This window comes from Myotis brandtii, unplaced genomic scaffold, assembly GCF_000412655.1.
Source record: "Myotis brandtii unplaced genomic scaffold, ASM41265v1 scaffold131, whole genome shotgun sequence".
NCBI lineage: Eukaryota > Metazoa > Chordata > Mammalia > Chiroptera > Vespertilionidae > Myotis > Myotis brandtii.
Window position 1 is genome coordinate 2,933,955 of NW_005354632.1, and position 22,834 is coordinate 2,956,788.

The following is a 22,834-nucleotide window of genomic DNA, read 5'->3' on the forward strand; positions in this document are numbered from 1 at the left end:
TTTGCATAGAACAAAATTTTATTTTCAGTTTTTCTTCCCCCCCTTACCCCGCATTGTTAGCAGCTTGTATCATTCTTCCCTGCCGGGGAGCGGGGGAAGGGCTTGGGTTGTAAACTCCCTCCCCCAGCCTTCCTGTCCCTTGGAGGGGCAGTTGGGCTGGGTTTGGGTGAGGGGCAGGGTGAGGGGCGGTTAAGGCCTGGTTGGTATGCAAAGGCCGAAGGCCGCTGCATCTCTTCAGTGCTCATTTCTCCACTCGGGCTCCACTTGCAGGGGCAGGTCAGCTTCACCCTCCAGATCCTGGGAGAGGTAGTCGTGACTTTCGGGCCCTGGAGAGAAAGGAGGCGAGCTGTCTTCCTTACCTCCGCCCCAACCAGCACTAGCCTGGACCCGGCCCGCCCCGGCCCAGCCATACCTGAGGTAGAGATGCTGAGCTTGCTCAGACCTTTGAGTAAGTCCTGTTCGTGCTGCGGGTCCACTTTGTCAGGGAAGGGGCACCCGGTGTAGCCCCCATGGTCTCTACAGAAGTCCAGGAATCTGCGGGGGGGGGGGGGGGGGGGGTGTGGTCCCTCAGCCCGGCCTGCAGTCACACAAGTGTGCCTGGCTGCGGGGCACCAGCCCGGGCCTTTGGACAAGATGCTTAACCTCCGAGTGGCAGGTAACTGAAATGCAGGTGCTGTGAGGTGGACAGGTCTGCGATGAACTGAGCCACAAGGAGGTAGTTTTAAAGAGACAGCTGCCCTACGGGGTGGGGGGGCTTGGGGATGCTCACGCCTTCCAGTCGGAGTCATGGCCCAGGAGCAGCGGGTTGCCCACCACGATGAGCAGAGCCTTGGCCCGGGTCACAGCCACGTTGAACCTCTGGAAGGGAGAAGTGTTGGTGTCACCGAAGGCAAGGGCCCTGAGGAAGGACGACTTCCGGCCCCCCCGCCGGCCCGCAGACCTTGGGGTTCTTGAGGAAACCCAGGTTAAAGTCCAGATCCAGCTGCACGAAGCTCTGGCTGCTCCGCACGGTGGAGATGATGATGACGCTGCGCTCTTGGCCTTGGAACTCCTCCACGGAGCCCACCTAGAGGGAAGGGCGGCCTGAGACCAGGGCCACCGAGGGCCCAGCCCTGCCTCAGGGAGCTGGAGCTCCAGGGCAGGCGTGGAGAAGTCACGCAGCAGCTGTCACAGGGGAGAGAGCGAGTGTTCTAACGGGCAGGAGGAAGGATAGGAGGATGCCCTGGAAGCTGCTCCAGTTAGAGGGATGGGGGCTGGAGAGTGTTCTAAGTACAGAAAACGTGGGCCCTGGTCCGTGTGGCTCAGTGGTTAGAGCGTTGGTCCTCACACCAGAGGATTGCAGGTTCGATCCCTGGCCCCACTCGGGGTGCATGTGGGAGACAACCAATCGATGTGTCTCCCCGCCCCCTTCGACTCTCTAAAAATCAATGGAAAAAAAGATCCTTGGATGAGGATTAAAACAAAGAGAAAGAAAACCTGGTAACTCAGCAGTGTTTTTCAATCTTTCCTGAAGATAATCACTAAGTACTTGTTAAAAAAAATACAACCCATGCCCTGACCGGTTTGGCTCAGTGGATAGAGCGTCGGCCTGTGGACCAAAGGGTCCCGGTTTCGATTCCAGTCAAGGTCATGTGCCTTGGTTGCGAGCATATCCCGGGGGGGGGGGGGGGGGTGTGTGCAGGAGGCAGCTGATCGATGTTTCTCTCTCATCGATGTTTCTAACTCTCTAACCCTCTCCCTTCCTCTCTGTAAAAAATCAATAAAATATATTTAAAAAAATACAACCCAGACCTCCTGAATCAGAAGTTCTAAGAGAGAGGCCTCTAAATGCTTTTTAAAATATGTTTTTTATTGATTTGAGGGAGAGAAGAAGGAAGAGGGAGAGAAGATAGAAACATGGATGGGCTGCCTCCTGCATACTTCCTACTGGGGATAGAGCCAGCAACCCAGGCTTGTGCCCTGACCAAGAATGGAACTGATGACCTCCTGGGATGATGCCCAACCAACCGAGCCACACTGGCCAGGGCAAGGACTCCAAATCTTAAAGCGCTGGTTCCAACCCTGGCTGCATACGAGATCACCTGAGGAGCTGGAAACCATCCCGATGCCCTGGCTCTGCCCCCAGATCGCTGTGCTAATTGGCTGGGTGGGGCCCTGGCACAGGCAGTGCCAAAGCTCTCCAGGTGATTCTTATCTGCAGCCAGTGTTGAGAAACGTGGCCTGAGACAGAGGGTGAAGCTACTGTCCCAGAGGGAGGAGAGGGCAGCGCGACACTATCACATGACGGGTCAGGCAGGCCGGGGAATCTGGACTTTATTCTTCGAGCAGAGGCCTCCAGCCTAATCATAAAAATGGTGTGGGCTGTTTGCGAAACATGCAGGCATCCTGGTCGCACCCCGAACGGAGCCGCAGGTCCGGATATTCAGAAGTGAGCGCTTGGGGAGAATCCTAGTCAGGGTGGGTCGGGCAGGGGCAGCCTGGAGCGGCAGGGCAGGAGCCCGAGGCTCTCTGGGAGTGGGGAGGAGAGGGGCGCAGAAGGCAGACAGAGAGCAAATGTGAAACAGTGGTCAGTGTCACCTTCAAGTCCTTGATGTCATCCAGTCCCCGGAGCTGCTTGTCCAGCCTGGTGATGCAATTACGGATTTTTTCCACCTGGAAGATGGGGACAAGGGCCTTTCTCTCACCCCATCACCCCAGTGCAAGAGGGAGTCAGGCAGGAAGCCAAGGAGCTGGGAGGCACACAGGGAGAGGCAGCTGGAAGGCACACTGGGAGGGGCCGCCGACCTCTGAGCTTCCCAGATACGGGGCGAGCAGAGGCCTGAGCTCCGGAACCTCCACCTAGTGGTCTGCCTGGGAATGAGGTACCATGGTGTGTGTGTGTGTCACCCTCAATGGGAATTGAGGGCCTAACCTGCTTCCGGTATGGAGAGATGACGCCCACATTTCGGGGGCTCAGGCGGCCTTTGCCCTTCTTGGAGGAGGAGATCAGCAGCTGCTTCAGGTACGAAGTCACGGTGGCAGCCTCTTCGGGGTTGAAGAAGGAGGGGCTGTTGCCCTCACGCTCATCCTTGCCCATCACACCGTGAAAGATGATGGGAAAGCCCTGGACACAGTCAGGGGAAACCCTTAGCCGGGCCTCCCTGCCCCCCTTCCCTTCCCTCTCACCCCAAACCCTTCCAGGCACTGTGGGCTCCCAGGCCCCCAGGCCAAGGGGACGAAGGGACAGACCCGTGGCTTCCACTCAGAGCCACTTCCTCCCCTGCACCTTCAACGGGAGGGAACGGGGCGGGAGCCCCTCACCTTGCGAGGCAGGCCCTCCCACTGGCAGAAGCGTTCCCGGTCCACAAGGTTCGCACACGGCTGGAGCTCCCGCTCATAATAGAGTTGGTTAGGAATGTCCAGGATGGTGGGGTGAGACCTGGAAGGCCGGAGGGGGGAGGGAGAGCAAGACCGGGAACGGATTACTTCCGCCTTGCCCACTCTACCTGCTCTGGCCCCACACACATTATCCTCCTGCCTTCTGTCCACTGGATAGCAGGCTCCTTCACCTAAAACGTCTGCTGCTAGGCCCGTCAACCACAGAAAATAGAACCACATGTGGTTCCAGAGAGGATTCGGTCAGGGGTTTCAAAGACCAGCCAAATTTAAAAGAAGAAGACAAGACATCAGAAACCCATTCTCAGGTTTCAATTTTGAGGAGGAAGGACAACACACACACAAGTATCATCTACCATCACCGGTATCTGATGAGATAATGTGTTAAATCCCCAAACATAAGAAGTACACAATAGCTAACATTTATTTAATTCGTAGTGGGCTCCTCTAAGGCACTAAGGACTTGGGAGCTCCTCTGAGCATTTCAAATGTATGAACTTGTTGGTGAAAGGAAGGGTGGCTCTTTAATCTGAATACCAACGAGGTTGATAAAAAACTACATGGTTCCTATTTTTCTAATTTCTCCTCGGATTGCCTGGAAACTTCATCTGGGACCTGCACCAGATACATCCGAGTGTCTGGGAACCACTGACCATCCCTTAATGTGCAGCTAAGCAAACTGTTCCAGAGCAAAGCTGCTTGTCAGGTTACACAGCCACGGAGTAGCACTGCCGGGCCCAGAGAGACCGCGACCGGGCTTATAGCCTTTCTGCCACACAGCCTCTGAGCAACAGGCCTGCAGACGGAGCCTCCAGCGGGGCTGCAGAGGGCGTGAAGGCGTGGGATCGCGGAGAAGGGAGGGGTGCGGGTACCTGTAGTTGCGCAGCAGCTTGGTGATGAACTGGGGGTTATAGCCGTCGGGGCCCTTCTTGTACAAGGCGTTGTAGGTAAGCAGCCGCTCCAGCAGGGAGTACCCCAGCCCATGCTTCTGGGCCAGCGGGGAGCGCAGCACAGGCCCCAGCTGCCGAGGGTCTCCTGCCAGCACCAGCTGTGCTCCTGGATCGCCCGATTCCTTGACTTCCATCAGCCCTGGGAGGCAAGGTAGCGCGGGGAGAAAGGTAAGTGGTGGGACCTCCCCGGCCCCACGGAGGGTGGCGCAGCCGCAGCCCACCCCGAGCCCCTTACCTGCTATGGCCACCAGACTCTCGGGCTCCATGCAGTGGCCAGCCTCATCGATGAAGATGTGTGTGAAATGATCGATGGGAAACTGAGCCGAAACCAACCTGGGAGGTGTCAGGCCAAGCCGAGGTCAGACCCAGGGACCCGACCGCCAAACCTCACCAAGCTGGCCCCTCCCTCCTCTCCCTAGCCTACGACCTCTTTACTCATATACACTATTAGGGGACACACATATGCCCGGCTGGTGTGGCTCAGTGATTGAGCGTTGACTCATGAACCAGGAGGTCATGGTTTGATTCCCGGTCAGGGCACATGCCTGGGTTGTGGGCTCGATCTCCAGTTGGGGGCATGCAGGAGCCAACCGATCTATGATTCTCTCTCGTCATTGATATTTCTATCTTTCTCTCCCTCTCCCTTCCTCAATAAAAACATTTTTTTTTTAAAAGAGATACACACACACACTTCCCACCTGCTGGCAGTGATGAGGGTGGTGATTAAGACTCGATATTCCTGCAGCTTCTTCTTAGCAGGAAACACGAACTCCCCCTTAGTTGCGTCCCAGTTGCAGCAGGGCTGTGGGTGTGAAGGGAGAGGGCATCAGCATGGCGCTCCCCGCTCTCACCCTCAATCTTATTCACCTCTCATTTCACACACAGGGAAACGGAAGGCCAGCTCGGGGTCCTGGCCCAGGCGAGGCCCCACAGCGAGGGTGGGAATCCAGGTCACCTAGTTTCCTGGCCTCAGTGTCTAACCCGAGAGGCTCCCTGCACGCTTCATCCTGTGGCTTCCTGCACTTCCCCAGGTACCTTGATGTCCTCGGGAACCATGCGGATGTCCCTGCTGGGGGCCAGGAGCCGGTAGATGGAGCTGGGCAGGTGGGTGAGGAGCCGCTGACAGAGGAGGTCAGCCCCTGAGTTGGACGGAGCGCAGGCCAGGACGTGGGCGTCGGGCAAGTGCTTCACCACCTGGGGGGACGGGGATACGCAGTGTGGGAAGCAGCTGCCAGGTCTGGGGAGTTTGTGTGTGTAGGTGGGGGCGGTGGGAGTAGGCGTAAGACTCAGTCCTGACAGTGATGCAGGCGGTGCACTGTGACATTTGCCTCCCAAAGCTGAGGGAGGTAGTGACACAAAAGGCAAGCTCTGACCCCCAGCCTCCTTGCTAGTCCAAACAGCACGTCAAATGCTGGAAAACGTGCAGTAACTAGACAAGTGTGTGATGACGGACATGGGAACGGTGACTCTGAGAGTCGTGCAGTGCACAACCAACACCCCCATCTCAACAGCCACACTGACCCGTGATGCCCGCCCGCTTAGGGGCATTCAGGAAGCTGGAAGGAACCAGAATCCGGGGGCAACTGCTTGGGCCTGGGGGAGTCCAGGTGTAGGCCCCAGGTCTTTGCTCAGGCCCCACCTGCTTGATGGCTTCCACCAAGGTGACAGTCTTGCCAGTGCCTGGAGGTCCAAAGATGATGTAGGGGGCTGGACGGGTGGTGCCCATAACAATATGCTTCATGGCCTGGAACTGCTCTGGGTTTGACTCCAGACTCCGGTCGTACAGCCTGGCAGAGGGTCAGGAACATGAAGTTATCCAGTGTCCTAGAGGCACCCTGGACTCCATCCTCCAGGCCCAGAGACCCAGCCCACAGTCTCACTTGAACGTCACATCTGAGGGCAGCCGCGGGACCCCACGGGAGGCCTCAGGAAAGAGTGTGGGCCACAGCAGGTGGCGCCCCGTCAACTCCAAGGCACGATGCTGCACCCGCAGGGGCTGGCGGTTGAAGGTGAAGCTCACCTTGAAGGACAGCCCATTCACAAAGCGGTCCAGGAGGCTTTGGGAAGGCAGAGAGGCGGGGAAGACTGCCAGTTAGGAGGGTGGGCAATTCAAGGCCAGACTCTCCCTCTACCCCGACTCCACCCCCACTTCCCAAGACCTCTATGCAATCCCTGCAGGGGAGGGAGTTTGCTGAGGCACTTCTGGGTCCCCCTGAAGAAAATTCCTCCTGTCTGATCCCTGGGATCCCACTCATCTCAGGGAGAAGCTGGCCTGAGAGATGTCTGTAGACCCTTCAGGCAGCTCAGGGTTCCCCCAACACCCACCTCGGGGAAAAGCTCAGCTTGACACAGTCCAACTCCACCCTATGCACAAAGCCCTTGTAGGTGATGGGGTCCTTCTGCTGAGCCTCGGAGCACAAAACGGCAAACAGGTGGTCTCCCCGGAGCACTGAGGGGCGGCTCTCGGCCACCCCAGGAACCTATGGGGTGTGAAAACAAGTAAGATTCTATCTCAGGGAGGCTCACCGGAGAGCCCCCCTCCACCCTAGGATTCTGGGAACTTTGCCTCTTTCCCCTCCAACCAACAAGCACAGAGTCAGGGGACCAGGGAAGAGCCAAGTCTGTCCAAGCTGCTCAGAGATGCTAAGCACCAGGATGCTGGACAGCCTCCCATGCAGGTCTCAGGACTTGGGGGCCAGATCCCCAGCCTGTCCAGTTGCCCCCTTAGCTGGCTCAGTTCCTACTCTGCCTCTAAAATCTCATTTACAACTCAGTTCCTGCAGGAATCTCGCTGATCACCCTTAACTCCCGCTTCTCACCAGGGCCCTTCCTCAGCACGTGTGTGAAGAACCTGTTCTCACAGAACTCTGGGCTTCTGTGGGCACATTCAACATCTGAGAGCTGGAAAGAGCGCCAAGAATTACCTGGTCCAGCTCTGTGTTTTTCAAATAAGGGAATGCAGGCCTAGAGAGTGAAGGCCACATAGCTGATGGCAGCTATATCATAGCTCCCCACTGCCCTGCTCTGACCCTCTTTCTGGGCACAGGATGCCCACGCTGACCCCTGCTGAGCCCTCTGGGGGTGGGGTGGGGTAGGTAGAAACATCTTCATCCTTCCTCTTGTCTTGCCCAGCCGGCAGGAGCAGTATTCTGCCCACAGCCAGTGGGCTGAGCCCCCATCCCCGCCCTCGATCCAAGCCCCAACCTCCAACATGAGCAGCTTGGGGTTCTGGGAGTTGGAGTCCAAGTTCATGGGCACCGACTCCAGGTCATAGTGCCGGATGTCATGCTCCATCTGCAGCTCTTCCAGGTGCAGCAGTAGCTGGAATTTCTTCTCGTAGTTTCTGCACTTCAGGGATGTCTCTAGCTGGGCCCTAGCAGTGACGGTGTGGGGGGTTGGGGGGGGCAGGAGGAGGATGGGTCAGGTAACCCCCATGCCCAGGAGCATCCACCCTCTCCCATCTGCAGCTCTGGGACTATGAAAGCATCAGGAATCCGAGAAACTAGAAGGACCTTGAAGAAGGGAACCCTGGCTCTTATTCCCTGCCTCCCCCGCCCCCCGCCCGCACCCCCCCCTCCCCCGCCTTGAGTGGGCACTGGAGCCCTGGGCCTGGAACATACTCCTCTTATGACCTCCACCCTCACCTCATTCGCGTGTCACTCCCTACTCCAATGTCACCCTCTCCAAAAGGCAGGGACTGACCGCCCTCTGCAAAGCGGCACAGCCCATCCCCTCCCTTGCCCTGCTCGAGCTCTGGCTGAGCTTTCCGTTAGTTCTTCACAGCATTCATCACTCCATGAAGTTATAAGATAAACGGTCTTTTGAAGACATTTTAAGATCAATGCTCATTTCTCCCCCGACTCATATAGGCAAGGCCTGCATGTGACCGATTCACCGGGAACAGTGCCCTGCGCATGCGCAGTGCGTGCTGAGTAGGGTGAGGCATGAACGGAGCTGGGGAGGCTGCAGGGGGTGGGTGGCTGCGGCGCGTGGGTGGGAAGAAGCCAGCGGGGAACAGACTCAGAAAGCGTGAGGGTGCAGAGGACTGGTGCTTACTTGATCTCAGCAATCTCCTTTGGGGCAGTGAAGATACTTCTTCCCTGAAGAAGGGTGGGGAGCAGATGCCGGAGGCGGGAGGGCGGGTGGTATGTCCCCAGCACCAAACTTAGCTCCAGGTCATAGCCCTTCGAACTGTAGGAATGAGGGAAGAGAAGCTGTCGCAAACACAGGCCCCTCACTTCAGAGAGGCAAGAGCACCCCTCCCTGGGGATGCAGGAGCCCTACACAGTACCACTGCTGAAAGGGGTCAGCAGCCTTTGCCCAAGGAAGCGTAACTCACTAGGTCACGAGGCTGCTCACCCCAAGGCTGGACCATTCATTCTCAGTTCTTGAAAGTGCACGATACTTGAAAACTTAAAAATATACATGTACCCCTGACCGGTTTGGCTCAGTGGATAGAGCGTCGGCCTGCAGACTGAAGGGACCCAGGTTCGATTCCGGTCAAGGGCATGTACCTTGGTTGCGGGCACATCCCCAATATGGGGTGTGCAGGAGGCAGCTGATCGATGTTTCTCTCTCATCGATGTTTCTAACTCTCTATCCCTCTCCCTTCCTCTCTGTAAAAAATCAATGAAATATATTAAATTAAAAAAATATATATATACACACATATATATATATACACATGTAAGCATGTAAGCTCGGCCAGTGTGGCTCAGTGGTTGAGGGTCAACCCATGAACCAGGAGGTCACCACAGTTCATTTACTGGTCAGGGCACATGCCTGGGTTGCAGGCTTGATCCCCAGTAGGGGGCGTGTAAGAGGCAGCCAATCAATGATTCTTTCTCTCCCTTTCCCTTCCTCTCTGAAATCAATAAAAACATATTTTAAAAAATTAAAATATACATACGTAATACATATATATGTACATAACAATACACATTCATCAGAAAATAGGTAATAAAAAAATAAGTAAACAGCATTCTCACCATCCAGGCATAACCAATGTTAACTTTTTGGTATGCAGCTGTCCACACTTCTCTCTTTGTTAATTTGCATAATACACATATATTTTTTTAACAAAAAGAGCACTATGGTCTATAGTTTGCTTTTTTGGTGAACAGTATTGTGTGAACATCCAGCCACGTCCGATTCTATTATCCCATTCACAGTAAATGTTGAGAAAAGGGAAATTTATAGAGACGGGAAGCAGATGAGAGGATCCTCAGGACCGGGAGGGAAAGGGGAGAAGAGGGGTGAGAGCCGAAGAGGACAGGTTCCTTTTGGGGATAAGGAAACGTTCTAAAATAGATTGTGGTGCCCTAACCGGTTTGGCTCAGTGGATAGAGCGTCGGCCTGTGGACTGAAGGCTCCCAGGTTCGATTCCGGTCAAGGGCATGTACCTTGGTTGCGGGCACATCCCCAGTGTGGGGTGTGCAGGAGGCAGCTGATCGATGTTTCTCTCTCATCGATGTTTCTAACTCTTTATCCCTCTCCCTTCCTCTCTGTAAAAAATCAATAAAATATATTTAAAACAGATTGTGGTGATGGCTGCACATGTGTGTGAATATTCGAAGAACCACTGACTCGTACATTTTAAACGGGCGAACTGAATGGCACATGAATTGCCTCAATAAAGCTGTTAAAAAAGGAGGGAGATGTCTGCATGGGGGCTGCCTAATAACCCACCTCGGAATGGTAAAGCCTTAACATTTTGTTCACACTGTCCGCATATCGGCAACTTTCTCCCTGGAGGAGTTCAGAACTCACAGTGAGGAAAGGGGGCCCACAATGTCGCATCGGGGCACCCCCAGCCTGGACTGGGTTGGAGGGAGAAGTTACCGGTCAGGTCTCTGTCCTTCCTCAACCCGGGCGGTCACGAGAGGGTTTCCAGTGATCCGGGCCCGCTTGAAGGGCGCCGTGGGCTTCAGCTGTGCGGCCAGGGGACTGTGGGCGACGGCAGCCAGGAAGCGGGCAATGTAGAAAGTGCCAGCTCCTTCCGAACCCGGCTCCTCGGGGCCCAGCAGCTCCCAGATCACCGTGGCCGGGAAGTAGCCCACGAAGCTGGTCTGACAGTGGACGAGGAGCTCATAGCACTCACCTGGGGGAGCGGGCTGAGTGAGCGGGAGGGTGGTGGGAGAGGGGTCCCCCACCAGCACCTGGGCCCTGGAAACTCCCCCACAGGGCCCCATGCCCAGGCAGGAGCCACAGGACAGCACCAGCGTGGTTCCCAAGCACCAGCCCTCCCTCGGGCCAGCCCCTGCCCACCAGAGGCTCATTCCTTTGGAAACCCACTCACCGGGCCCCAGTGAACAGGGCAGCTTTTGGTCCCCTTTGTAGAATTTAAACTGGGGGGTCCGGGAGAGTGGAAAGACGTGGGTGAGGGTGACGGGCTGGGTTCCTCCATTCTGAAGCCTCAGGGTCAGCATCTCCATGCGGTTCAAATCCAGGCGGATCAGGAGCTGCCCGTCCTGGGTTTCATGGGGCCCCTGGACTTCCACGTCCACCCCATGTTTCCCTTGAAGATACTCAGCCCTGGGGAGAGTGGGAGTCAAGGAGGGGCTGGGGCGGGAGGGGCCTGGTTGGATGTTGCCCTCAGGGAGTGGCAGCTGTCCTGGACAACACCCCCCCCACCTCCCCTGACCAATTAGCTCCTTTCCTACCCTTACCCCCACTTCTTAAAGGACGGCCTTACCCCAAAGGGAGGCAACTCACACTTTCTCAGCCAGACAGCTTCCCCCAAGCCCCACCCCCTTACACACACACACACACACACACACACACACACCTGTCATGGAAGATCTTGGCAAACAGTGACTTGTGGTGGTATGTGCTGATATCGGACGCGTCGGTCCAGCGGTCCAGTTTGAAGAACCTGACCCGAGTCTTGGTGACATAGGCCAGATTGGCACTCTTCATCCCATACAGCATGGAGGAGAAGCCAGGGGCCGGTTTCCCAAAGCTGCCGGAAGCAGAGGAGACTGGGAGGTGAGGGAGGGCAGGGCCAGTGGGATGCAGGGAGCGTGCTGGGGAGGGTGTCTGAGGATCGCTCTGCTGCAGGACAGGGCCCGGGACAGGGACAGAGACTCAGGCTGGAGATCGTAGGACTTCTCCATGTTTTAAGGAAAGGCCATGGGGCTTTCCAGGACAAACTCTGACAGTTTTAAACAGCAGGTGTGTACGTGCGTTCCTGAGGAGGAGAGTCCCGTTGTGGCTGTTGATTTTGAGGACCAGGAGGGAGAAAGAAACGAAGGTTTTCTGGGAGGAAAACTACTGGGGACCAAAAAAGATACAGCCAGCCCCGCGGGAAGAACGAAGGCTAAGGGGAAGCGAAGGAGTGGATTCCGAGGGTGGGCCTGGGGTCCAGCCTGAGGCGGGAGTGAGAGGGGTCAGAGAGACAGAACGGGTGTCCGGTGGGGGTGGGCAAGGCGGCTGATCAGACAGCACTTCTGCACCCGAAGTCAAAGCGCGCAGGTAGAACCCAAGCAGGAAGAGAAAGGGTCCTTGTCCAGAGATCACATAGCTGGCTCTGTGCCTGGAGAAGGTGAAGACAGGGAAAACTGGTCAGAGGAGCAAGAACTCAACGTTCTGTGCCTGGAATTCGGTTTAGTCAACACAACCAACGCTTACAGAGACCTGCTATGTGCCAGACACTAGCTGCTGGGGCTCAGAGCGGCAAGAGCCCCAGACTGGCCTCGATCCCAGCCCACCGCCTGGGGGCAGCGAGGGGCTTTCAGGGCAGCACTGAGCCCAGCCTGGGGGCAGGGGTGGGTGTTCACGAAGGTCTCCCCATGAGCCTGCATCAGGTGCAAGGGTGCGTGCCAAGTGTGGACTAGGTGGAGGAGTAGGCGAGAGCAAGGGCGGAGGGGCTCGCCACTAGCCGCCTCCCTTCAGGTTACTTCACCTGAGTCTCAGAGCCTCACTTTCCTCCTCTATAAAATGGGGACAACGGCAGACTTACCTGGCAGGGCTGTGAGGGTTACTCGAGATGGACATGGCAGTGAACCACTGAACCCAGTGCTTGGCACATAAGGAGACCTCGGTAAGGTATAAGGTGCGCTATGATTAGTATCACACACAGTCTGGTTGTACTAGGGTGAAAAGTGCAAGGAAGGGAGTGGCAGGAGGCAGCAGAGGTGGGCAGGGACCAGGTCACACATAGTTCTGCAGGCCTGACCTTGACCCCGAAGGCCAGCAGTCCTCCTCCTTTACTGGCACCCAGGAGCCAGAGGGCATCCGTGCAAGGGAGGGAGTGGCAGGAGGCAGCAGAGGTGGGCAGGGAGCAGGTCACACATAGTTCTGCAGGCCTGACCTTGACCCTGAAGGCCAGCAGTCCTCCTTTACTGGCACCCAGGAGCCAGAGGGCATCCCCGCATGTGACATATTTCCTGGGCATATTCAAGATCTGGACAGCTCACCACCCTCCCTCGATGCCTTCTAGGGAATGAAAGCACATCCTAGTTCATAAGAACCATGGTGATCCCTGTTTAACTATTAAGGCTGAACCGGCACGCTCACTCGCTAGCATATCGTGAGAGAATTTACAGTCACAGACGTTTCCCTGGTGCCCCCTGCCTGTAACTCTGCCCTCTTCCTTCACCCCAAATAAATGAGAATGTCACGGTGCAGAAAACTTTGAATCAGCTCTGATTTGGGTTAAAGAGATAAGGCGTCATTTGAAAACACAATAGAAAATCCGCTCAGTAAATGCTAGCTACTGGTATTAGTATTCGTATTAGTAGTGATAATGGTAACGAATGGTTAGCAGCAGGAGCAGGAGCAGCAGCAACTTACTTTCAGCCCGAATCAGAGGCTACACTGTGGTTACAGAACCCCCGGGTGGGTGGGTTTTAAGCAGGGGAGTGGCAAGCCCAGATGTGCATTCCACATCACTCTGGCATCAGGATTGGAGGGTAGATTTGCTGGAGGCAAGACTGTAGGCAGAAGAGCAGTTAGAAGAAGGCCATTGCAACGGTCCAACTGAAAGATGACCAGGGCAGGAACAAGGCCGTGGTAAGGAGAGAAAAGGGGCCAGATCTGAAAATGCGGAGAATGGAAGGTGAGGAGGATTTGGTGATTGTCTGGAAGGGGAATGGAGGCGGGAAGGAAGAGGAGGCTAGGACAATGCCGAAATCGGTGGGGTGGCTGTAGGGGGGTATTCCTGAGATAGAAGGCAAGGACAGGAGGAGAAGGATGCTGGAGGGACTGGCCGTGACATTTGGATTTGGACATGCTCGGATTGAGATTCCAGTGGCAGGTGGCTCCGGAGATTCAGGCCAAAGTCAAAGGAGAGCCTAACAGCAGGGTGCCCCAGGTTGCAGTTACAATCGCAGTGTTCAGGATCTCCCCAGGTGGTGTGAGTCATCTGAGAACAGTGGGGGCCAGGACAATCCAGGGAGGAAGAGGAAACAGAGAAGGAACCTTTCCCCTACCCCACCCCCGGAAGGAGGAGTATCAGGAAGAAGTCTTAAAATCAGGGATCAGCCTCCAACGCTGCTGGAGTCATAAAGGGACCGAAATAGGAGGTCACCATAAACTTTCACCAGGGCTCCTTGGTCAGTGAGTCATTCAGTTCCATGGACTAAACACAAACTCCAATGCAGACAGAAGCCAGGCTCCAAAGGTAACTATCTCTGCTGCCCTCAGCCTCTGGCACCTGCACAGCGCCATTGTTGAATCATTAGTGTAAGGAGGAACGCCCCTCATCTCCAGACAGATGTTGCCAGCAGGGGAGGCAGGCCCAAGATGGCCAGATCTGGCTTTTGAGAGAAGCCCAAATCAAAATTTTTATGTGAAATCGCCTATTTCTGGAAACTTCTGTGTGGGCACAGGGGCAGGAGGAACTCAACTTTGCAAGTTTTACAACCTCTACTGTGGGTGCTACCATCACAACACTTCGCAAATTATTCCCCATGTCTGATACTACTACCCAAAGTCACCCATCCCTGCCTGGTCTAAGGGGACAATCATAAAAAAAATGTTTGGTTTTTTTTTTGTGTGTGTTTTTATTTTAAATCACAAACTTAGTACATACTGGTTGGAAAAAAAGCCCCAATTCTTGTATTATATATCTAGTCACCTAGATTTCTAGGGAAAAAAAGATAAACAATAGAAAAGTTGAATATTCAACCTAAAGAATAAATCCAGATGACCAAAAAAGTATAAAATATGCTTCAAAAGCAGAGATGCAAATTAAAGTAAAAATGAGATACCATTTACTCAGCCGGTGTGGATCAATGGTTGAGTGTCGAACTATGAATTACAGTGGTTCTCAACCTTCCTAATGCCAAGACCCTTTAATACAGTTCCTCATGTTGTGGTGACCCCCAATTTCATGGTTACAAATTGAATATAATTAAAGCATAGTGATTAATCACAAAAACAATATGTAATTATATATGTGTTTTCCGATGGTCTTAGGTGACCCCTGTGAAAGGGTCATTCGACCCCCAAAGGGGTCGCGACCCACAGGTTGAGAACCGCTGAATTAGGAGGTCAGTTTGACTCTAGGCTCGATCCCCAGTAGGGGGCGTGCAGGAGGCAGACAATCAATGATTCTCATCATGGATGCTTCTATCTCTCTCTCCCTTCCTTTCTGAAATCAATAAAAAAAAGAGAGAGAGACAATTTTATTTCCATTAGACCAGGGGTCCTCAAACTTTTTAAACAGGGGGCCAGTTCACTGTCCCTCAGACCGTTGGAGGGCCGGACTATAGTTTAAAAAAAAACTATGAACAAATTCCTATGCACACTGCACATATCTTATTTTGAAGTAAAAAAACAAAACGGGAACAAATACAATATTTGTATTTGCATGTGGCCCGCGGGCCGTAGTTTGAGGACCCCTGCATTAGACTGACAAAAGTGGAAAACTAGTCATCACATGTATTGCTGTCAGTATCTATGGAAAAGTGAACTGTCATACACAGCTGATAGAGAGGTGAAGTATTACAATCTCTGGAAAAAGAATCTGGCAATATCTCCTAACACTAGAAATGTAAGTATCCTGTAACTCAGGAATCCCATTCCTAGGAATGAAAGAAAAGTACCACTGTATAAGGACATATGCACAAGGATGCTTACTGCAGAGTCATCCACGGTGGCCAAGAACTGGAAACAAAACACATGCCCACCAATAGGGAGATGGCTGAATAAACTATAAACACCCACTTCCTGCAATATTGTGCAGCCATTAAGAAGAATGCACCACACACTCCAGTGTCTATAACTTAAAAGGCTGACAATACTAAATGTTGACAAGAACACGGGAATAACAGAACGAACACGCATGCATTGTGAGTTGGAATATAAACGATGCAATCGTGTTGGAAAGGGTCTGGAAGTTTCATGCAAAACTAAACACACACCGTAATTTTCTGATTTTTTAATGAAAAGTATACATTATTGTATTACGCTGTGCACTACATTAAAAAAAACAATACAACTCTAACACCTAATGTGGACCTAGGACTGGTAACTTATTCGACAAGTACTTGTTGGGAGGATGTGGCTTAGTTGGTTGGGCACCACAAGGTTGCTGGTTTAATTCCTGGTCAGGGCACATGCATGAGTTCCAGTTCCAGTCTTGATCCCCCATAGCGGGTGTGCAGGAAGCCGCTGATAGATGTTTCACTCTCACATCGATGTTTTTTTCTCTCTCTCTCAAAATCAATTTTTAAAAAAAATATATATTTTATTGATTTTTTTACAGAGAGGAAGGGAGAGGAATAGAGAGTTAGAAACATTGATGAGAGAGAAACATCGATCAGCCACCTCCTGCACACCTCCCACTGGGGATGTGCCCACAACCAAGGTATATGCCCTTGACTGGAATCGAACCTGGGACCTTTCAGTCTGCAGGCTGATGCTCTATCCACTGAGCCAAACCGGTTAGGCTCAAAACCAATTTTTAAAATGTTAAAAAAAAATTTAAATCATTCCAGACTGTTATTTAATACATGAAACAGATGCCAATGCAAACATTAAACTGCTGGCTGGCACACAGCACCACGTGCAGTGGGCCTGGGATGTGAGGTGCCAGGCGATACAGACCGTCTAAACTCGGACAAGCTCTATAAAAGAAGAAAAAGCAACAAAAGGGAATTAAATATATGAAGACATGGCCACATTACTTTTACTTTTTATATTTAAAAATTATTATTGTATTTAATGGTCACACTACTTTTAGATGGAGTTGTAGGCAACAGAATAAATGAAGGCGGATTTAAGTGATAAGAGCTTTATTAAAATTGCTGGGAAGTTGTGAGCAGCAGGTTCAGGAAATGGGCAGGAACTAGGGAAGGCTGAGCAACTTCCCCTCAGAAAAGGTCACAACAAAACAACAAAGACCAGCCCTTAAGACTTCGCTGTCATAACCAAAAAAGAGGTTAACACATTAAGCGCCCAGCCTGTTTTGTTTTCCGGATGGAAAGTATAGTGTCAGTCACCAGTGATTGGGCGCTTAACGTGTTAACCACCCTGGCCGGGTAGTCAGCTAGTTAGAACATTGTCCTGATGCACCAAGGTTGTGGGTTCAGATCCTGATCAGGGCACATAAAAAAAATCAACCAATGAATGCGTAACTAAGGGGAACAACAAATGGATGTTTCTCTCTCTCTAAAAACCAATAAAAAAGTTTTTAAAAGAAAGAGGTTAAGCATTGTGCCCAAGATTTCAAACAAACCAAAGTGGCAAATATTACCTACCCTTTGACCCAGCAATTCTACCCCTTAGAAAAAGGGAAGTGAAAATATAAGTCTACAAAACAATCTGTACAAGAATGTTCATAGCAGTTTTATTCAAAATAGCCCCAAACTGAAAACAATGTCCGTGAACAAGAGAATGGATAAACTGTGATTTGTATTCACACAAGGAACATTACTCTGTGATACAAAAACAAACAAACAAACAAATAAAAACAACACCCGATGGATACACACCAAGTGGTTGAATCGGTAAAAGAGTACTAGTATGTGTATCCATTAAGTGAAGTTCTAGAACAGGCATATTACCTCAAAACTCATCAGAGCAGCGGTGGCTTCCGGGTGGGTAAGGGTGAGGAGATAAGGAAACTTTCTGGAGTGACAGTCATGTCCTACATCTTGGCAGGGGGTTGTACACAGGTACATGCATTTGTTAAAACTCATAGAATGGTTTACCTAAATCTGTCCGTTTCATTGCATGTAAATTTTACTAAAAAAAAAAAATCATAAACAATTTTGGAACTTATAGTTCGTGCTGAAGTGAACTGATTGATGTCTGTAACTTACTTTGAAATGAATAAAAAAATAAAATGTTGGGGCAAACCCCCAACGATGCATTAGAGGTGTCCACCAGACAATTAGGCGTTATTTCCAGGATGTGCTGTTGAGTAAGAAAATGTGTGTAACATGACCCCTTTAAAAAAAATAAAACCACCAAAAAAATACCCAGGTTGGTATCATGAACTAGCTTGCATGCATAAAGAGATAAATGAGCCCTGGCCGGTTTGGCTCAGTGGATAGAGCGTCAGCCTGTGGACTGAAGGGTCCCGGGCTCGATTCCAGTCAAGGGCATATGCCGGGGTTGTGGGCTCGCTCCCCAGTGGGGCGGCCTTGTAAACGCAGGGACCTTAAGTAACCACAAAGATGATCTGAAATGAAAACTTTTAACTAAAAGTAGTTTATGGCAGGATAGTCATGTCCTAGACTAGCTTCTTCCCTGACAAAAGTCAATCTTTACCTTGAGGGGGCCCATCTATGACAACAGACCTTTGGAATGTCAGGATAACGCCCTTTTCCCAGACCACACCGGGGAGGGACCATAAACCTTCTCACTGTTATGGTTATCACGTTAATCCTTGACTGCTAACTATCCTGTTATCACGTAATTGTTGGCTGTCCTGTCCCCACCTATGTAAGAGATGTAAGTGTCTATCATTTTACTTTTTATCCAATCCCAGAGGTTTCCCCTGCTTTGCTTTCTCTCGCCTCCCTAATCTGTCACCAATGGATTTCATGTAACCCACTTGCTTCTTCTCTTTGGATTGTAATGTATAACATTAGGTGCAAAACTGCCTTTCTCCATTGACACTGATGAGCAAAAAATGATGTCTTGTTTAAATGTGCATTTTTCCCTGATGATTATATAGTTGGAGGACCTTGCCTTCTGTTGAACAGTCATTTACGTTTCTTCTGTGAACTGCCTGATGGTATCGTTTTCCCAAGCTCTGGGAGCTGATTCCTCCTTCAAACCCTCCCCTAGTTCACCTCCTAAATAGGCAAGAACTATCCTCATGAACAGAAATCAGATCGGGCCCTCCAATTTATAACGCCACCGTCTTCAGGATTAAGTCTCGTGTTTTCAGATGGTACAGTTAAGTCCTCCACATAATGATGATAATGCGAATACAATAACATCAACAATAGAAAACACTGAGAACTCACTGTGAGCTGTTCTGAGCGCCTATGCACATGACCTCCTTTAATCCTCACAATAACCCTTTGAGGTAGCAACTACTGTCATTCTATTTTAGAGAAGAAAATAAGGGACAGGTTCTCACCCTGAGGGTGGACAATCCATCCTTAATGGTACCTCCCTCCCTCTCAGCTACCGACTTTGGCCCCTGCTGTTTGTTGAGTGAACAATAACTATTCTTTTTAGACTCAGTTCAGGAAAGAATAGGAGCGAGAGGAGGAGTATTTCAGAACATAGGATCAGAGTTGGAAGCCATCTTAAAGGGACATCTCATTCCATGTTTTTCAAACTCTGGGTTGCAACTCCCATTGGTGGGTCAAGACCAGGGTTTTTATAAAATTGAAACAAAGTAGAATTAAAAGCAGCAGAGGGCGGGGAGTGAGGCTAGGTACTGTTTCAAGGACACATATTGTTCTCTGAAACGGGCTTTATCAGGCCCTGAAGTAAAATGCATTTTTTTTTACTGTGGACAGAGAGATCCAAATACCAAGCCATTCTCCACGCCAGGAGCCCCCGCGATCTTCCTAAAACCCTGATTCTGTCGGTCTCCTACTTTGAAACTTTGTGCTTTCCTATTTCTGTTAAGATTTAAAAGAAAACAAACCAACCCCACAATGTCTCTCGGCGGGTCCACAAGGCCCTACCCCATCCAGACCCTGCCTCCCTCTGGCCTCAAGTCACCCCAAAACTTTGAAGGGGTTACTCCCTCTGTCTGGAATGCTCTTCCCTGCCCCCGCATCTGCTAACTCCTCTTATCTCTCAAGATTCCATTCAAACATCACTTTATCCCAGAAACCTCAAATTCCTAGACTAGGTCAGGCCTGCAAGGTATACACTCTCAAGGCATACTAGACTTTTCCTTACAAGCACTTGTCACAACAGTCATTAAATAATTATGTTTAATCACCGCCCCCTTCCTTAGACAGTTAGGTTCCTTCTGTGTATTCATGGTGACTCACGCAAGTAGCACCTTGCTCTCGGGAGGCATCCGGCCAATATTTGTTGATAAAATAATGAGTCTCCTGCCAGAGGTGAGAAACTTTTCGGGGCACCAGGCCCTACTCCGTTCTAAAATGACAGCCACAACTCCCAAAGCCCGAGCAATATGCCACACAGGATGAAGGCCTTACCAACCATCGTTCATTTGGGTCTCACGCAACCCTGAGAGAAAGGCATTTTTCACATACTTCAGGTAAGAAAACGGAGAGATGTTAAAGAGGAAGGAACAACAGGCCCAAGTAGAGCTGCCTGCCCCCAGGACAACACACCAAGACCTGAGAGCAGTTTCAGCCAATACCAGGAATGTGACCTCAAACCAGCCTGGAATTTCCTGATCAACACTGGTGAGGTAATACGCCTGATAAGACCCCTGCCGCCAGCCCTCCGGCCCCACCCCCCAAAGGTGTTCCAGCCAGAAACATCCTTTCTTTTCTTTTGCTAATAACTTTCTTGTCCGGCCCAGTTCCTGCCCCTGAAACCTTCCAATCTGTACCACTTCTTGGAGGGCTTTTGTCTTTATAGGGATGCGGCCTGATTCAGGAATTGTTCAATAAAGCCAATTAAATCTTTAAAATGTACTCGGTGGGATTTTTGTTCTTGAATAGGTTGTTGTTCAAAATCTATGCCACTAGATTTGAACTCCAGCTGTATTGCCTGGTCTGCACATTTGCCACTCCTTACTAGAATACTGTCATAGTAATAGTGATAATGACAGGAAATAACCAGCTTGTACTCTGATTAGCACTTGTGTGGTGATGTATGTTACTGACAGCCACCTGGACTGCTGTGGGTCAGAACAGGGTTAGAAACGGGTCCCTGATTTCAGACATCGATCGTCCTCTCTTGACCCACGCTCCACGCTGCCTTGCTCCACGCCGGACGGCAGAAGAACAACCAAAATCTCACGATGGGAGTACAAGCTGGTTGTCTATCACAGTGTCACTCAGAAGGTGTCTGACAGGCTTACATACGTCATTCCTAAGGGCAGCATTCAGCTACGGTCTTATCTATACGGTGCAGCTAGGGCTTGGCCACAGTGGTCATTCCCTCTGCTCTTTAATATTTCACAAAAAATAATTTTTCTACATTTCCTATAACACTCTTTAATTATTTTCTATTGCTATAACATTGTAACACGCTCTACTTATTTCCTATCATTATCACTATTACTATGACAAACACACTATTTATTATTTTTTAAAATATATTTTTATTGATTGCAGAGAGGAAGGGAAAGGGAGAGAGAGATTGAAACACCAATGATGAGAATCTTAGATCAGCTGCCTCCTGTACGCTCCCCACTGGGGATCAAGCCCACAACCTGGGCATGTGCCCTGACTGGGAATCGAACCGTGACCTCCTGGTTCATAGGCCAATGCTCAACCACTGAGCCACACCGGCGGGGCTGGAATACACTCTTTAGAGGCAGGAACGAAGGCACAGGCACAGTGCAGAGTCTCCTTAAGTAGGTTTCCTAACTGAATAAAGAGATGGGAAAAAGAAAGAATTGGGAGCAGAGCGTGTTGTAACATCCTAAAATAACCCTGTTGGAAAGGGCCAATTCCTAACAGTGTAGGAATCTCCCTAGAATTCCTGACAGTGAGGGGTTGGAGGGGACAGGGGTGACAGGAGTTATATCTCTCCTACAGTCTATTGTCTTGTAGATCAACTATACTAATTCAGTTAGGTTCCACAAGCATTTAATGAGCATCTACTACATACAAGGCTCTAAGGGGGGGACTGCTGGAAGGTGCAAATAGGATGGAAAACCTGTCTGTGTCTTCAGAGGATCTGACACTCTGGTGGGGGAAGGCCGCCCCTACCAGCTCAAAAGAAGGCAAAGTGTAATCCTGCTATAACCAGGGTGTGAAGGAGTTATGAGAGCCCCTGGGAAGAAGCACTGAATTCCCACTGGGAGGATGAGGGTTGATGTCACAGTATTCCAGCCTGGGCTTGACAGTACTAATTAGAATCCAAATCTCCACCTGGAGTAAGGGAGTATGAGGGGGGCATGTCGAGTGAACCTAATTCCCCCTTAGGGACAGAAGTGCAATTCTTTCCACCGTGAAAGTCTTTAAAATATTCAAGGTCAATTGTTCCTCCCATCAAGGCAAACATTTTTGGGTTTCTTTTGACTGGGTCTCACAATTGACTATGAATCAACTGAGAACTTTACTCTTCCTCCTCCTCCAAATACTAAAACTCTATCCTTCCAAGCCAGGGTCAATGCCACCTTCTCCACTGAATTCTCTTGTATACCGTGTGCCTATCACAGCTTCTATGGCTCCCCTGGGATCATACATTTTCCACCCTTATTTTACCCAAGGTGCCCAGTGTAGTGAGGGGGCACAAACAGGTCTCATCTTTGCTGCTTCTTCAGATGTTGCTCAAGCCTGTAAATGTCCCTCTTAAAAATGTGACACTCATACGCCAAGGTTGTGGGTTCGATCCCCGCCAGGACACATACAAGAATCAACCAATGAATGCATAAATAAGTGGAACAACAACTCGATGTCTCTCTTTCTCCCTTCCTCTCTCAAAAATCAATCAATAAAAAAGGTATCACCCGATATTGAAACCAATATTCCAGATATAATCTGGTCAATATGGAGTCACTCTCCCTCCCCTTAATACATATTTCTATTAACACAATCCCACACTTCTTTCACTCTTTCTGCAGCCATACTGGCCTTCCCTCTGCTAAAATCCTGTCTTTTTCAGGTCTGTTATTAAGCCTAACCCCTCATTTAGTTGTAGAAGTCTTTACACTTATCCCTGTTAAATTGTTTCTTGGTTTTCTGCAGCCTATTGATAGAGGTGTTTTTGCAGCACAATTCTAGGGTTGGACAGAGTGAAGTCTCTTTGATTTCTACTTAGATGGCAGCAGGAAAGGCGACCAAACAGCCTTCAGCCACAGGATGGAAGGGGCCCCCTGGGGACTGGCCTGGCCTGGGTCTCCATGGAGAAGCCACAGGTGCTCACGGAGGTTCGGCACGTATGTGGTTGGTGCCTTTTCTCCTTCCGAACTCCCTGAGGTTCTCCCTCCTACACCAGCT

The 22,834-nt window shown here is 50.9% G+C and overlaps 1 protein-coding gene across 3 annotated transcripts in view; it reads right to left on the reverse strand.

Annotated features, from left to right (window-relative positions):
• MOV10 (Mov10 RISC complex RNA helicase) overlaps positions 1-22,834 on the reverse strand; it is a 23,679-nt gene continuing 845 nt past the window's right edge. For 2 of the 3 annotated variants that reach the window (XM_014534577.1, XM_014534578.1), the window contains 19 exons: positions 11,113-11,286; positions 10,624-10,886; positions 10,167-10,425; positions 8,382-8,516; positions 7,530-7,698; positions 6,651-6,805; positions 6,206-6,382; positions 5,965-6,112; positions 5,361-5,519; positions 5,024-5,127; positions 4,561-4,658; positions 4,248-4,464; positions 3,301-3,418; positions 2,912-3,103; positions 2,578-2,652; positions 941-1,066; positions 770-858; positions 413-534; positions 1-326 (listed from right to left, as the gene is read on the reverse strand). In XM_014534577.1, coding sequence (XP_014390063.1) covers positions 235-326; positions 413-534; positions 770-858; positions 941-1,066; positions 2,578-2,652; positions 2,912-3,103; positions 3,301-3,418; positions 4,248-4,464; positions 4,561-4,658; positions 5,024-5,127; positions 5,361-5,519; positions 5,965-6,112; positions 6,206-6,382; positions 6,651-6,805; positions 7,530-7,698; positions 8,382-8,516; positions 10,167-10,425; positions 10,624-10,886; positions 11,113-11,286 — 2,872 coding nt within the window. In that variant the 3' untranslated portion in view covers positions 1-234. The remainder of the gene's footprint in view (positions 327-412; positions 535-769; positions 859-940; positions 1,067-2,577; positions 2,653-2,911; positions 3,104-3,300; positions 3,419-4,247; positions 4,465-4,560; positions 4,659-5,023; positions 5,128-5,360; positions 5,520-5,964; positions 6,113-6,205; positions 6,383-6,650; positions 6,806-7,529; positions 7,699-8,381; positions 8,517-10,166; positions 10,426-10,623; positions 10,887-11,112; positions 11,287-22,834) is intronic. The other variant, XM_014534579.1, reaches the window with a different exon arrangement.